Source organism: Xenopus laevis, chromosome 2L (genome assembly GCF_017654675.1).
Source record: "Xenopus laevis strain J_2021 chromosome 2L, Xenopus_laevis_v10.1, whole genome shotgun sequence".
Lineage (NCBI taxonomy): Eukaryota > Metazoa > Chordata > Amphibia > Anura > Pipidae > Xenopus > Xenopus laevis.
The window spans coordinates 139119727-139136180 of NC_054373.1; the positions used below are offsets into that span (position 1 = coordinate 139119727).

General features: G+C 39.2%; 1 protein-coding gene across 2 annotated transcripts in view; it reads left to right on the plus strand.

Moving 5' to 3' along the window:
- The first annotated feature begins 3270 nt into the window (after window positions 1–3270).
- Window positions 3271–16454, plus strand: part of akap11.L (A-kinase anchoring protein 11 L homeolog) — a 33379-nt gene continuing 20195 nt past the window's right edge. The window contains exons 1-2 of one of the 2 annotated variants that reach the window (XM_018247310.2): window positions 3271–3507; window positions 12283–12383. In XM_018247310.2, coding sequence (XP_018102799.1) covers window positions 12321–12383 — 63 coding nt within the window. In that variant the 5' untranslated portion in view covers window positions 3271–3507; window positions 12283–12320. The remainder of the gene's footprint in view (window positions 3508–12282; window positions 12384–16454) is intronic. The other variant, XM_018247309.2, reaches the window with a different exon arrangement.

Below are 16454 nucleotides of genomic sequence, written 5' to 3' on the forward strand. Positions count from 1 at the left end.
ACAGGCAGGGAATAATAAAGATTCCCTGCAAAAAACAACTGCTGTATATTCCTATATAATTATCAGTTCTACAATGAAAAGTCTGGCATTGGTAACCTCCACACAAAAAAATAGCTCCATTCTCCATTGGCTAATTAAACTACATGGTTTAAAGGAGACGTGCTAAAAGAGTCATGGTTTGGGTTCCCACTGCCTCCTTTCCCAGGCTGTGCAACTGAAGCCTGTCTTTGCTTGTGTGACTACAGGCCTCTGATTGGCTGTCCCCCTCTTACTGTGCTTCTGGCAGGGACCGTTAGGACACACCCACCCCTCATGTGACAGAGGCTATAGTAGCAGATCTAAATAAAGTTAATTCTGCACTGAAATCCATTTCTCAAAAGAGCAAACAGATTTTTTATATTCAATTTTGAAATCTGACATGGGGCTAGACATTTTGTCAATTTCCCAGCTGCCCCTGGTCATGTGACTTGTGCCTGCACTTTAGGAGAGAAATGCTTTCTGGCAGACTGCTGTTTTTCCTTCTCAATGTAACTGAATGTGTCTCAGTAAGACATGGGTTTTTACTATTGAGTGTTGTTCTTAGATCTACCAGGCAGCTGTTATCTTGTGTTAGGGAGCTGTTATCTGGTTACCTTCCCATTGTTCTTTTGTTTGGCTGCTGGGGGGGAAAAGGGAGGGGGTGATATCACTCTAACTTGCAGTACAGCAGTAAAGAGTGATTGAAGTTTATCATAGCACAAGTCACATGACTTGGGGCAGCTGGGAAATTATGGAAAAAAATTAGGGAAATATGTCTAGCCCCATGTCAGATTTCAAAATTGAATATAAAAAAATCTGTTTGTTCTTTTGAAAAAATGTGCAGAATTCTGCTGGAGCAGCACTATTAACTGATTCATTTTGAAAAAATTTTCCATGACAGTATCCCTTTAAACCTCAAAAATAAAGAATCAAATGATACACCTAAAAGCATTCAATGGGCAGTGTATCTTCAGCATTTATGAATATACTGTTATACTTGGTGCATAGCATACCTCCCAACTGTCCCCTTTTCAGTGGGACAGTCCCGCTTTTGACAGCTTAACCTGCAGTCCTGCGTTTGTACTGAAATGTCCTGACTTTCTCTGCACTGGACAGCCAGAAAAAGAGACAAAGCTTTTAACTTAATTGGCTTTTGGCAGAGAGCCCAGCACAGTCACCGGGTGCAAATAAGATACTTTGTAACAGTTTTGAGATAAGCAAATAAGTAATTGTAACAATTTAGATAAGGAGGTCCCTTGGGAAAAGTTAGACTCACAGCTTAGGACAGAGACACAAGAAGATTCGGGGAGATTAAGCGAAAATTCAACAGCATGACGTCATATCGGGACTTTGCCGATTTACTAACGGGCGCAGGCGTAAATTAGCTTGAGGAGGCGATAGATTGTAGCACTACTTCACACTCTAACGCCAGACTAATTTTTAATTAATAAAGATGTGGATTTTACTGAACATTACTTCTTGCGCCAGACTTGCCTTTGCCACCTCAGACCAGGCGAAGTACAATAGAGTAGATAGGAGTTCCTCAAAAAAAATTGGAAAGTTTCAAAAAACGCTGGCGACTTTTCCTTTTTTCAGGATAATAGGCTGCAAAATAGCGTAATTTCCCCCCCCCCCCTACACTTCCTTACATATGAAACATAAACTATACACTGGGCTCATGTGTAGGCCAATATAACAACTCTATTTTATTTATTAAGGTTTCCCGGGCTTGTGTAGTGTAATGTATTTGCTGCAACATATACATCCATTGAAATTTAACTTCCTGCGGTATGCAAATTAGCCAACGCTAGCGTAACTTCGATTTGCTTGCCGAATTACTGCTAGCGAAACTTCACCATCGTTTGGCGCCCGGGACACAACGTCGCATTTTAGTGAATTAGCGATGTCCAGGTGAATTTTCTGCTGCCGAAGTGTGGCGATGTGAGTGAAGCTGTTGCTGGCGAATTTCCGCAGGTTAGTGAATTTTCCCCTTAGTTACCCGGCGACAAATCTTCTTCTTAAGGCGACTAATCTCCCCGAACTGCCTCCCCACCGGCTAGAATCTAAATGGCCGGCGAGATAGCACTCGGATCAATTTTTTTTCCGAAGTCGCCCGAAGTTGCCTCACATGTGTTTCTGCCCTTAAAGGGTAATTCACATTCATTAACAAAACTGAAAAAAACTACAAAAATATGTTCAAACTTTCATAACCAGCCAAATTTTGTCAAATGAACATGGTAACTAGGAGGTGTGGCCACAAAAATGGGCATGGTGAAAAAAAATTGCCACGCTACGCGCAGCAAATATTTTTTTTTCTATCCCTCTTTTTATTTCCACAATGTTAGGAGGTCTGGCATAGCGATGTCATTTCTGTCATGTGACTCACTTAAACTTGTGTATTATAAAATATTAGGATTTTAGAAATCACCTCTAAGTTCAGTGACCTTTATAAAAACAATTTGACCCTTGGCCTCGTGTAGGGTTGCCACCTATTCGTAAACTTTTTACCGGCTGGTGGGTGGCGGGAACACAAAGGGGCGGGTTGTGACGTCAAAAGGGGTGGGCCATGATGTAAAAGGGGGCGGGGCAGCGCCACAGACATTTCAAGAAGCAGAACAAAAATTAAGTTCCAGGGGATTGGGGGCAGGCCGAGGGGTCTTTTTAAGAGTATTAAAAAATTTACTGGCAGCTACATTACTGGTAACTTTGTAATACCGGCCCCGGCCTTGGCAGGTGTTTTACCGGGCGGGTGGCAACCCTAGCCTCGTGTTATATGGTCGTGGAATTCTGGGTGACTCATAATATCCTTATATTTTACAATATGGGTTACTTTATTCACCATATATTGCACAGGAGCCATGAATAGCGAGTAAATGATTGCCTTCTAAATAGTGCTCACTGAGAATTGTGTATTATAAGAAATAACGCTGCCCTTGTATAACAGGAGGATGTTAGAAGTCACCACAGAGGCCCATGACCTGTATAAAAGCACTGGGCCCTCTATCTGACCAGGGAACTCCCCAGTGATTTATAATATCCTATTTCACAACATGGGATTAGCTCCTATTTTCTTTCAACCATAGCAGTATTATTTTCCCAGTTCAGTCTATTGTGTCCTTTAAAGCTCATGGAGCCACAGATCAGGATTGTTCATCAGGCAGCAAATAAAACAAACCCTGTGGCTTTAAATCTCAGCTACACGCACTCGCCAGCTGTTGACGTTTGCGCCAACCATTCCTGTGTTGCCAACCAACGCGCCGCCAAGGAAGCGCAGTCAGATGACGCACGAGGTCACGTCAGCAGCACAACACTCCCTTCGCTGCCCAGCTAAGCTTCTCGGGGTCTGGGGCCCGGATCCTGTCAGTGATGCTGCCGCTTGGTTTATGGCAATGAGACTGCTGCAGGGATAACTCATCTACGGGGCCGCGGCTGCTGCAGCGCTTCTCTGCCCTGTGCAGTGTCGGGGGCCTGCGTGTGACCGGATAACAGGTAATGATAATGGCTGTCATCAGCTGCTCTCCTGTCACTCACACCAATCGCAGCACTGTAGACTTTCTATTGCTGCTCTGGCTGGATTCTCTCTATCCTTCCCTCCCCCTTTCGACACAGAGGCTGCTGGGAGTTGTAGTATGTTAATGTTGACATGTGCAATGCTGTGATTAGTATCCACAATCCTGCCATTCCTGCTAGTTGTATGTAGACACAGGCAGTGTGGCCCCTGTTTACTTGTGGCCCCCAGTGGGCGTGTTTATGTAATGCTACTGAGCTGTGTCACAGGGGAAGATAAAACATACAATGAATACAAGCTCCAGTCTCTGTCACTGCACTTGCAGCTACGACTCCATATTCTAATGGGGAACTTCATGATCTCTACATGAATCTGATCACTTCCCACAGTGGGGAAAAACCCACAGACATGTCTGCAAAATGCAGCTACAAGGGCCGCTCGGCCATTCAATACAAATGCCCCGCAGCATGGATTTCTTATAAGCCTCATCTGGTAACCCTGCACCAGAGACTTCAAGGGGTGCTTCACCTGGTTTTCATTTTTTATTATTGAAGGTTTTTGAGTTATTTAGCTTTTTATTCAGCACCTCTTTATTTTGCATTTTAAGCAATCTGGTAACCAGGGCCCAAATTACCCCAGCAACCATGCATTCATTTGAATAAGAAAAGACAACTAACTATAAAAACTATAAAAAAATAAATAATGAAAAGCAATTGAAAAGTTGCCTAGAATTGGATGTTCTATAACATAATAAAAATGACTTTAATGGTGAACCACCCCTTTAAAGAACATTTGTTTTTGTTTTTTTTAATGGGGTCATTGACCCCTATTTGAAAGCTGGAAAGAGTCGGAAGGAAAATGATGCAAAAATTATAAGTTAATAATTATATAAAGAACGAAGGCCAATTGAATAGTTGCATATTTTTAGAGGGCCTGAATAGAAAGAGGACAACAAAAGTAGCAACAACAACAACAAATGTGTTGCCATACAGAGAGGTCAGTGACCCCCATTTGAAAGTTGGGAAGAGTCCGAAGAAGGCAAATAATTCAAAAACTATATAAAAAAAATAATGAAGACCAATTGAAAAGTTGCTTAGAATTGGCCATATAACATAAATAACATACTAAAAGCTTTTTTACTTGTACATCTCCAGACATGTAGTCTTACTGGAACTGCCCTCAGCTTTGGTGCACTTCAGTTGCTCCTTTTGGCCTGTCTAATTCTGGGCAGGGGGCGGGGCCATGACATAATGGGGGTGGGGCTCATGACATAATGGGGGCTGGCCCATGACATAATCGGAGCGGGTCGTGACTGCAGTCACTAGTATTAGTAAATTGGCCTCTTAGGCTTTGTCACCTACATTAATGGAGTGACCATGGAAGGCGTGTTCTTAGCTATCCAGGCTGGATGGTTAACCCTAGGCATTCTGGGGATTGTAATTCAGAAGTAGCCGAAATCCATTGGTTGATAAACCACAACCAGCTTTATTTTTAGGAGCAAAATAGACATGTAGACACTATTACAGAAAAGTGCAGAGATGATGCCTTTACCCTCCCCAGCCCATTTACCCTACTGACTTCTAGTGACTTGTCATTGCTTTGAGTTGGCTCGCTTGTCATTGCTCGCTCTGGGCTGTTTGCTGAGCGAGGAGAGAAACCAAAGGAAGCATCAAGCACAGAGAAATAAAAGTGCAGTCTGTAGAGAAGTGACCTGTAGGGCAGAGTGCAGGTGTTTGTCTCTAGTAACTCCATATTTAATAAAATTAAATATTGCCCAGGGTCAGTAACACTTGGCAACCTAGAACATGTTTGTTTTTAACCTGTTGATTGGTTGCTATGGCTTTCTGTACCCAGGCAAACTTAGGATCTATTATTACATATGCCCTTAAATGTAGGAAAAATAATTAAATTGTGATGATTGAAAAATAAATATATTGCTAAGCTTGTACCTGGTTTGTGGTTTATTGCCTTCTATTAGTAATTGCTGACCTGCATTCATCACTTATTTGAAGCTTTCAATGACGATTACAATGAAAGTTTAATTCATTTTACAGGCCTCACACACAGATTCACCTTTGAGGCGATTAACATTATATAGTGAATAAAGTACCCCCTATTGTAAAATATAAGGATATTATAAGTTACAGAGGAGTTCCATGTAGGGTTGCCATCTGTCCAGTTTTGACCCAGACAGCCCGGTAATTTGAAGCACTGCCGGGTCAAAATTAGGAAAACTGGGCAGGATTCTCTACGATTGACACTGCAATCATAGCCACGCCCCCAACATCATGGTCCTGCCCCTCCAAGTCCCGCCCCCACGGGGCTAAAAGGTGGCAACCCTAATTCCATGACCATGTAAAAGTACGAGGCCGAATGCTGAGTGTCTTTATACAGGTCATGGAACCCGAGGTGACTTCTAATATCCTCATATTTTCAAACAGGGGGTACTTTATTTATTATAATACATAATAAAGTGTCAGTGAGTCATGTGACAGAAATCACATCACTAAGCTCCAATTATAAACGATGACATTACTAAGCACCGTTTTTAAGGATATCATTTACAGGCTATATCTCATGTATTATAAACAAAAAACCAGATGACTGACTTGGAGGGACTCTCCTCCACATATGTTTTGATGTTTTGTACTGTCTTTGCTTGTAATTAAATATTTATTCCTCATATTCACACGTATGGGATTGTAACATTGTTCATATATTTGGATGTTGTAATTGTATATGTTATACTGGCTGCCTGTGATGCTTTAACCCATGTACAATGGCAGCCTTTTGGTTGGTATATAGGTTATATATATATGGCTTCATGCAGCTTAGCTACCATCAGGTACAAGCTATGGAGAAAAAGGAAATTATTAGTATTATTTGCTTAGAATGGCCTCCCAGAATTTAGAGCTTTCAAATTAACAGGTGTCCAGATAAGGGATCTCATACCTGTCATATTTTTTTTTAATGGAATTAAAGCATTGCTTTCTGAATTTTAAAAATCTCTTCACATATGGGTACAACAATATATAGGTGTGAATGAAGTTTTATATGCAATCGGCTACACTCCCAGTGCAGAGCCAAAAAAGAACTACAGTAATTACAGGAATGGGATCCATTATCTGGAAACCCATTATCCAGAAAGCTCCGAATTATGTGATGGCCATCTCCCATAGATTCCATTTTATCCAAATAATCCACATTTTAAAAAATGATTTCCTTTTTCTCTGTAATAATTAAGCAGTACCTTGTACTTGATCCAAACTAAGATATAATTAATCCTTATTGGAGGAAAAACCAGCCTATTGGGTCTATTTTATGTTTAAAATAGACTTAGGGGCTGATTTATAAAGGGTTGAATTGAAAATTCGAATTTCGAGTTTATTTTAATGTAATTTGACTAGGAAATAGTCCAAATTTAATTTAAGTTTTGAAATTTATCATGTCCCTTTAAGAATTTAAAGTCAAATATTCGCTATCTAAAACCTGCTGAACTGGTGTTTTAGCCTATGCGGGACCTCCTTCAGGAGTCGTTTGGTGGACTTTTGAAAATCAAATTTAAAAAAAAAACTCGAATCTAATTCAATTTGAGTTTGCGGGTCGATCCTATTTACCCAAATTTATTTTTTTTAATAAATTTCGATTGGTCGTTTTTTTATAAACTCCCATAAATGCTAAAATTGACCCTTGATAAATATGTCCCTTAGGGTATAAAGATCCAAATTACAGAAAGATCCTTTAAACGTAAAACTTCAGGTCCTGAGCATTCCGGATAGCAGGTCCCATACCTGTATACCAAACTGCAGAACACGGTGAACATTACATACCTGGAACATACCTGGAAGTGTTGTAGGCAGGGATGTCACACACATTCGCAGACCTTTCCTAAAAGACTTTTGCATTCAGAGTTTAGTAAATAACCCCCTTGAAAATGACGGAGACCCAAATCTGGAAACTCCGGATAAAATAGGGAAGGTTGACAGCTCTGCTTTGTTATTAGATGCTAAAATACCAAATCTCATGAAAAGGGAACTAATGGGAATTACTAAGCACACTGCTGTATTCATAATATATGAGATATGGTATCATAAAATAATCTCATCTAGCACATCAGTCATACTGAATTCCATGTCATACCCTTGAAAAAACACTATGGGGCCCATTTACTAACAATCGCATTTTGATTTTATTTTCTACACATCCCTGAAAATTCATGATTTTTCAAATTTTAAAAAAAAAGCTCTAAAAATTTGAGATTTATTAAATGTAAAAACACCGAAAACCTCTAATACAAAACTTTGCCAGGTGCAAGTTGTCAAGGTCCTATAGTCAATGGCAGCTGCGCTGATCCTATTGGACTTTTTTAAAACATTTCAGACTTTCAGAGGTTTTTGGATTTTTTTTGTTAGGAATTGTCCAAAAAATTTGAATTTTTAGAGGTATTTGTATTTTTTTTTGATTGTTCAGCAAAATTTTCCGTTCATACTTTTTTTTTTTAATTTGGATTTTTTAATAAATGTCATGACATTTATAGTTTTAGAGAAAGTAAATTTAGTCATGTTTTCAAAAACCTCTAAAACCACTAAAATCGAACCTTTAATAAATAGGCCTCCACGACTGTTCCAAACACTCACAACATTATCAAGCAAACATACACACGTTCCCAAAATCCAGAAACGTCCTTCTGTGGCTATTCCTAATAAACACAAAGGTTATTTTCGACTGCAAGTGCAGTGCATCATATTAGATTCAGTTCACCAGGTTTTTACCAGAATGTTTTTGGCACTGAACTCTGTGCACAATTATTCAGTATCACAGCAGTTCAACCGGTTATTTAGATAACATTCTCTAAGCACAGTGCTGTCCATATTAAAGGGGAAACAAATAAATCATTTTATATTTAGCAGATCCTAAGATACATTAGTCAGTCAGTGTTCTCAGCCGGTTTCAGCTGTGCTTAATTGATTAATATTAATCAGTAAGGCCATATTGTTGTCATGCATTGGTAGACAGTGGCATATAAATTCTACTATATGACAAATATACACACTTTACAATCTTTTAGCTCTTTTGGGTAGGTTATTGGTTATTGTACCCACAGCAGAAAAACAAGGACAACCGCCTCAAAATAATAAGTTGGCATAAATAATGTTAATGTTTATAAATACATGTTAAAAATATTTATCTGCTGGTGAGTTATTTTTGCCAAATTATTATTTTGAAGCAGTTGTTCTTGTTTTTCAATACATATATCCATAATTTTTCTTAATTTAAACTTTGAATTCCACTTTCTTCATGTTTTTCTTCCATCATCTTTCTGTCTTTTTTTATTACTTTTCATTTTCTCTTCTCCTCAACTCTCCCCTCCAGCGACTTGTCTTTATTTTTATTTTAACTTTCCATGTAATCTGTTCAATCCCTGTTCATTCTTCATTTTATATTTTCCCATCTACTTTTTTGCCCCATTCTTTTTTCCTCCCTTCTAACCTCTACACTATGCACATGCTGTTCTTATCCCTCTCTAGTTTTCTATAGTTTATACATGGGCTTCTGTATCAGACTTCCTGTTTTCAGCATAAACCTCCAGGGCTTGAGCATGCTCAGTTTGCTCCTCCCTCCCTCTCGCCCTCCCTCCTATCCTCCCTGCTGTAATCTGAGCCCAGAGCTATGAGTGAGCAGGGAGAGACATAGGCAGGAAGTGATATCACACTAAGCTAATATGGCAGCTGCTATGCTAAACAAACAGAGTTTCTAGAGCTGTTTACACATGTATGGTAAAGCATTTGTAGAATAAATATAGTGTTATAGCTTGCACTATTGTAGCTAATCTATTGGCAATAAACTGCTTCAGTAACTTTCCTTCTCCTTTAAACTTCTATCCACTTCATCAGACAAGACGTGCAGCTCTTGCTTCCTTATTGCCTGCGTTGTGCTATCTCTGGGGCACAAAGTTCTGCACTTTTGGGCACTCCTAATCTACCATTCGGAAATGACCCCTGTAGTTTTCAGTAGTACACCACAACTAATGACCTGAGTTTCTAAACAGATAATTAAACCTATAATTAAAAGAAGAAAAAAAACCGGAACAATTGTAAAAAGTCATTATTATTAGTAAAGGTGATTTGCCCCCTTTAAAGGGGTGGTTCACCTTTAAGTTAACTTTTAGTAAGTTATAGACTGGCTAATTTAAAGTAACTTTTCAAGTCATCTTCATTATTAATTTTTTACAGTTTTTGAATAATTTGCCTTTTTCTTCTGAATCTTTCCGGCTTTTAAATGGGGGCCACTGACCCCATCTAAAAACAAATGCTCTGTATGTCTTGTCTTTCTATTCAGGCCTCTCCTATTCATATTCCAGTCTCTTATTCAAATCAATGCATGGTTGCTATGGTTATTTGGACTCTAGCAACCAGCTTGTTGAAATTGCAAACTGGAGAGCTGCTGAATACAAAGCTAAATAACTCAAAAACCACAAATAATAAAAAATGAAAACCATTTACAAATTGTCTCAGAACATCAGTCTCTACATACTAAAAGTTATCTCAAAGGTGAACAACCCCTTTAAGAAACAAAAATCAGAGATGCAGAAGGAAGTGTTTGATTACTGAAATCCGTATCATCCAGACAACCCAAAATCACTGCTGATCTGAGACTTTTATTCAATATCGACCTATTTTGGCATGTAATTACATGTTATTTGCACTGTATTTTTTCCCACATGCTTCATTGTTCTATACTTGATTTATACTTATTCTATACGTTACAATTCAATAAACAGGCAGGGGTTTCCCCCACTTGCATTGTGTCCTGTGTGCCGGTAATTTTTGCCTTGCTATACTTACTCTCCCCTTCGTGGGGCTCATTTATAAACACTGGGTGCACCTGGGCAGTAACCGATGGCAACCAATTGAATGTTTACTTTCATTGTCCTGTCTGTAGATGGCTAAAAAAAAAGCTAATCCCCCTTTATCCAGAATTTAAATGCAAAAAATGGAATCTAGGACCATTTCTGTAAATATTGCAACTTTTATGAACATTCTAGTGGCCAATCAAATACTTTTATTTTTGCAGCACACTAATGGAAACTAACTGCAGACTATCTGTTGTCGATAGTAGCTCTGGTGCTATTTTGCACTTAAGGGAATAGCTGGCAAGAGATGATGATACATAGTAATATCTGCCCCTGACATCTGCAGGCAGTTGTTTTCCTATAGGAAACAAATCTGATATTAAATGGCTCACTGTTTCTCAATGTTAGGTGACCCCAAGTGAAATAAGGTTATCATACTTTTAAAACATTGTGTAAGGTTGGGAGTGACTGTTCTACTACCATATATACCCGAGTATAAGCCGAGTTTTTCAGCATCCAAAATGTGCTGAAAAAGTCTACCTCGGCTTATACACGGGTCAGCGGTACCCGACCCGAGTAGCTGAGATTGCAGTCACTTTTAATCATTCCTATACCAACTGTTCACTTGGGGAGAGACTGCAATATCCCACAATGCCCTCTGTTGGTTATATGAAAGAATAACAGTGCGCCCTCTGTTGGTTATATGATAGAATAACAGTGACTGCAATATCACACAGCGCCATCTGTTGGTCATTACTACTACTTTTTATAACGTCAGTAGCTCTTGTTATACTGCATGCATTTTGTATTTGGAGAACTTGGAAAGGATCCTGTGCACCATCTCCTTGAAACACTGGGCAAAACTAGTGGCATTTAACTGATATCATAATTAGGACATATTAATTTACAATCTTAACTAAGGAATCTAACTATAACAGCACTAGCCCTGGGGCAGTAACACGTGGTGTTTTATAGCTGCCTATATATCCAGTTACAAGTGCTGCCCCTATATGCAAGCCATTGCCTAAATCATTTACACGAGATTGTCGTACAATAAGTAATAACATTTCCTGAGATGCAGTTGGTCACTTCGGCATGTATAAGCCAATGGCAGATGTCCCTATCCCACTTTGAAGATCTCGTGGTCAGCTCTGCGTTTAGTAGGATAATCCGAAAAAGATGGGGTTTTCAAGCAATAACCCGAAAAAATTGAGCGATTAGAGAGAAAAGTCAGACTCAGTTGAGTATTTCTCTCGATTTTATCGAGTTTTTTCCCGACCAGACTTTTTCAAGTTATTTTAATAATAAATAAGCTAAAATCATGGATGGGAGTTTGGTTGAGCATTCGTTATTAAAAAAAAATAGAAAAAATGTATTTTAGTAACAAACCCCCTAAGAGTCAGTACAAATGCAGAATTTGACAAGAATAATCCATAGAGGTATGTGTGTCCTATCACAGTAAGGAGAAGGGTAAGATTTATATGAAGCCCACACATGGTCCAACTTGGATTAGGTGCCTCTGACTTCCGAATTGAGCTTCAGGATTTGTAACTCTTTATTAACCAGATCTTGCCAGAAGCGATTTTCCCACGCTACTCTGGGGACGTGTTGTTCCATTTGAATGGGAGAAGGATTTTGTTAAAATGTCTCATGACCATGACTTTTGGCCTTGATTTTGGCATCCGTGTTAATTAAAGAAATAGAAACTACATTTGTAGAGATATTTCTGACTTCTGAACGTCTCAATTCTGACTAGCTGTTTTGGGTTTATGTGCTGGGGCAACATTAGTCCATGTTAACCAGAAGTAACATTATGCTTTCTTGGGAATACAGTTAAACTTCCGTTTGTACAAGTGGAAATAGAAAGTAATATGTTTTGTCTTTTTTTTTTTTTTTTTTGCAGATCCTCCGATGCTTACAGATATCTGAAGACATTTCATAATGGCCACTTGCACGAGGAAACAGGGATGCCAAACAAAGCCGAAATTATCCGTGAGAAAGGAAGTAAGTTGTTTCTCTCGCAAGTATAGTTTCAGTACTCTGAGCTAATCAGATGTAAATGAACAAATGCAAGCTGAGATATCAGACAATAACAAAAAAAACATTTAAATAGATATATATATGGTACACTTGTAGAATTCTGCTCAGCCTTGCAAAGTCTTATGAAACAACATAATTAAACTTTCTTATTTAAAACCAAGTGGGGGGGAAGGGAGAAATGGTTTAATAAACAAGCTAGAGTCCTGCGCGGAACCAATTTCTAAGACCCGAATCCGCAGCCCCGTCCCGAACCACAACTCGCATATTTAGCCACTTTGATCCGCTAGCCGACCCGCAACTGCCTTATCCATGACCCGCAACCCGCCGACCACCATCAAACAGGAATTGACGGTGCTGCAAACCGGAAGTGATGTCATCAAAAGTGGGCAGGGACCACAACTATTTTCGTAAAACTTTAAAAGGAGTATAATATAGACAATATTACATAAGATAAGACATTTAGATGAGACCCTCGACCCTCAGGTATACCCGCACCTGAAAATCCTCCCCTCATTCCGCAGGGTGCCCGCTTTTTTTGCGACCTGCTGCAGGACTCTAAAACAAGCGTAATCCTTGCAGATAAATTAATTTGGAGTGGAATCCCTGAAGAGTATGCACCCAAGCTGGCACTAATAGTCTCTTTATAAAGCAAGATGTTAAAGCAAGATTAGTTAAAGAAAATGTCACTATGGGAGTATCCCAGATTGGTTTACTTACAACTGCAAATTATCTACATTCTACAAACTCCATTAAGTTTTGTAAGAAGCCATTCATCTCCCTAATCACTTAAAGTGACCCAAAAGAATATGTTCTGCAGAATGAAAATGTATTTTTCAGCAACTTTCCAATATGAATGTGAACTCAAAATGTTTAAATGGGTTTAAAGCTATTTGTAAATGTAATTGCTATTGATTTCAGTATTTATCTGTTTCTGTTATCTGGACTCACTCCTGGTTCTGACTCTGGAAACAGTATAGTAGAAGCCAGTTTTGGTTTGTGCTACATAGTTTTAGGAGTCTGAGACAGATTTATACCACATTAAATAGCAGTGTTGTGTATTATTAAACATGTGAATACATTCCTTTATCTGGAAAGGCTAGACACACCATGAAAGCATTTTACAATCTCTATAGCAATTTTCTCAGGAAATAGATATATATTTCTAAAGCCTCTTATAATACATTATTATTGGCCAATGCTGTTGCTGATTAGTAAAAAAATAAAATACAACCTTTTGCAATCCCAATTCAATAGTAAAATCCACTATGCAGGTACTGATAGCTGGCGGAGAGCTCTGTGATTCGAAACTATAGCTGGTCATACACCCTGAGCACAATTAATGAGTTCAATTAATAGACCTTATGCTGTATATATGTTTCCTATTGCTTTAATCAAAACAAATCTATGTTTTTGTTATTTCTTGAAGCTCCTCCATGTTTTGTCCTTGGGAGTAGATAATTAGATTCACAATATACGGCTAAGCCCCCTACTAAATGGACTTCTACTTAAATTTTAGCAAAAACAGACATAACAAAGGCTAAAGGCAGAGGTTGTTTATACAGAGGCCATTTTCAGTAGTTTAACTCAGCTAATTAATAATAACATAGCAAGTATGATTACTATTATTAGAAAGAAGTAAAAGTATTTTTTTTAAACTAAAAGAATAAACAGGACATATTCAGTACACATTTATATGTATGTATATTTATTGATCTGTATATATTGTTTGATTTTTTGCTCAAGAGTCAAGAGTGAGTTTATTGTCATTTCATCCATATACGTTTGTACAGTACACAGTGAAACGAAACAACGTTCCTCTAGGACCATGGTGCTACACAACACAACATAGATGTACCAGACAACAGACAAAAGTGCAAGTGCAAAAATATACAACTGCAAGACAGGACAGCATAGTGCAGGGACAGGACAATACAGTGCACACTCAGCAGATGTAATAAGTTAAGTAAATAATGCTAAACGTCAGACATGATGGGTGTATCATTGTGATATGATAGTAGTAAGAACATTATAAAGAACATGATAAAGTGCAGATGTGTTCATAGAGAACAATTGTATCCAATGGCTATTTATTTATACAATGGCATACAGTGGCTGTGTAACGTTGTGGTATATAGTAAGGTCAGATGGAGTGTGTGTGTGTGGGAGAGATCTGTCCAGTCCCTGAGTATTCAGGAGCCTTATGGCTTGGGGGATGAAACTGTTACACAGTCTGGTAGTGAGGGCCCTAATGCTTCGGTACCTTTTTCCAGATGGCAGGAGTGTGAACAGTGAGTGTGAGGGGTGTGTTGGATCAGCCGCAATGCTGGTGGCTTTTATGGATGCAGCGAGTTGTGTGAATGTCCGTGATGGAAGGAAGAGAGACACCTATGATCTTCTCTGCTGTCTTCACTATCCTCTGTAGGGTCTTGTGCTCCATGACAGTGCAGTTCCCAGCCCAGACAGTGATACAGCTGCTCAGTTGCTCTCAATAGTCCATCTGTAGAAGGTTTTTTGTATGGATGGTGGGAGATGGGATTTCCTCAGCTTGCGCAGGAAGTAGAGGCGCTTTTGGGCTTTCTTGGCTAAATAGCTGGTGTTGTGGGACCAGGTGAGGTTCCCCACCAGATGGACACCAAGGAATTTGGTGCTTTTGACGATCTCCACATTAGAGCCGTCGATGTACAGTGACAGGTGGTCACTCCTAGTCTTCCTAAAGTCAACAACCATCTCCTTTGTTTTGTCCACATTGAGAGACAGGTTGTTGGCCCTGCACCAGTCTGTTAACCACTGCACCTCCTCTCTGTATGGTGACTCGTCATTATTGCTGATGAGACCCACCACGGTCGTGTCATCAGCAAACTTTATGATGTGATTTGTGCTGTGCGCGGCTGCACAATCATGCGTCAGCAGAGTGAACAGTAGAGGACTAAGCACCCAGCCTTAAGGGGCTCCGGTGCTCAGTGTGGTGGTTCTGGAGATGATGTTTCCAATCCTGACTGACTGAGGTCTGTCGGTCAGGAAGTCTAGAATCCAACTGCAGAGGAAGGTGTTCAGTCCAAGCAGGCTCAGCTTTTCTATCAGATGCTGAAGAATGATAGTGTTGAATGCTGAACTGAAGTCTATGAACAGCATTCGAACTTAGGTGTCTTTTTTTGTCCAGATGAGAGAGGGCCAGATGGAGGGTGGTGGCTATTGCATCGTCTGTTGAGCGATTTTGATGGTATGCAAACTGTAAGGTGTCCAGTGCTGGTGGCAGCATGGTTTTGATGTGTTTCTTGACAAAAGTAGTATATATACCGGTAGGTGGAAAATGCCCCATTATGGTACGCTCATTTGACAAGGTTGCCATGCGAGAGGATCTGTACCTGATTTGGCCATTTGCATGCTGGGTTCATTTAGATTGATCAGATTATTGGCCTGGGAGCAGTAATAGGTATAAGGTGAATAAACTGTAATAGTGTACACCACAAAGTGAATGAATAGATATAGGGATCTGAATCATTTTGCACAGCTGGGTATTCCTAGTATGGATATTCATTTTCAAACTAATAAGCAAATTTGATAAGGAAAGACATGTTCTCTTTCATTTTTAATTAACATTTTCATATTAAGCTTTGCAGCCAGTGTCAGACTGTTAAAGGAACAGTAACACCAAAAACTGAAAGTGTTTTAAAGTAATGGAAATACCATGTAGTGTTGCCCTGCACTGGTAAAACTGATGTGGTTGCTTCAGAAACACTATTATAGTTCATATAAACAAGCTGCTGAGTAGCAATGGCGGAAATTGAAAAACGGCTATATGGCACAGGATAAGTAATGGATAACAGATAACATTATGTTCTACAGAGCTTATCTGCTATCTGCTGTGTATCTTGAGCCTTTTCTCCTTTGGATAGCTGCCCCCATGGCTACACAGCAGCTTATTTATATAAACAATAGTAATGTTTATGAAGCAAACACAGCAGTTTTACCAGTGCAGGGCAACACTGAATTATATTTTTATTACTTTAAAACAATTTCATTTTTTGATGTTAC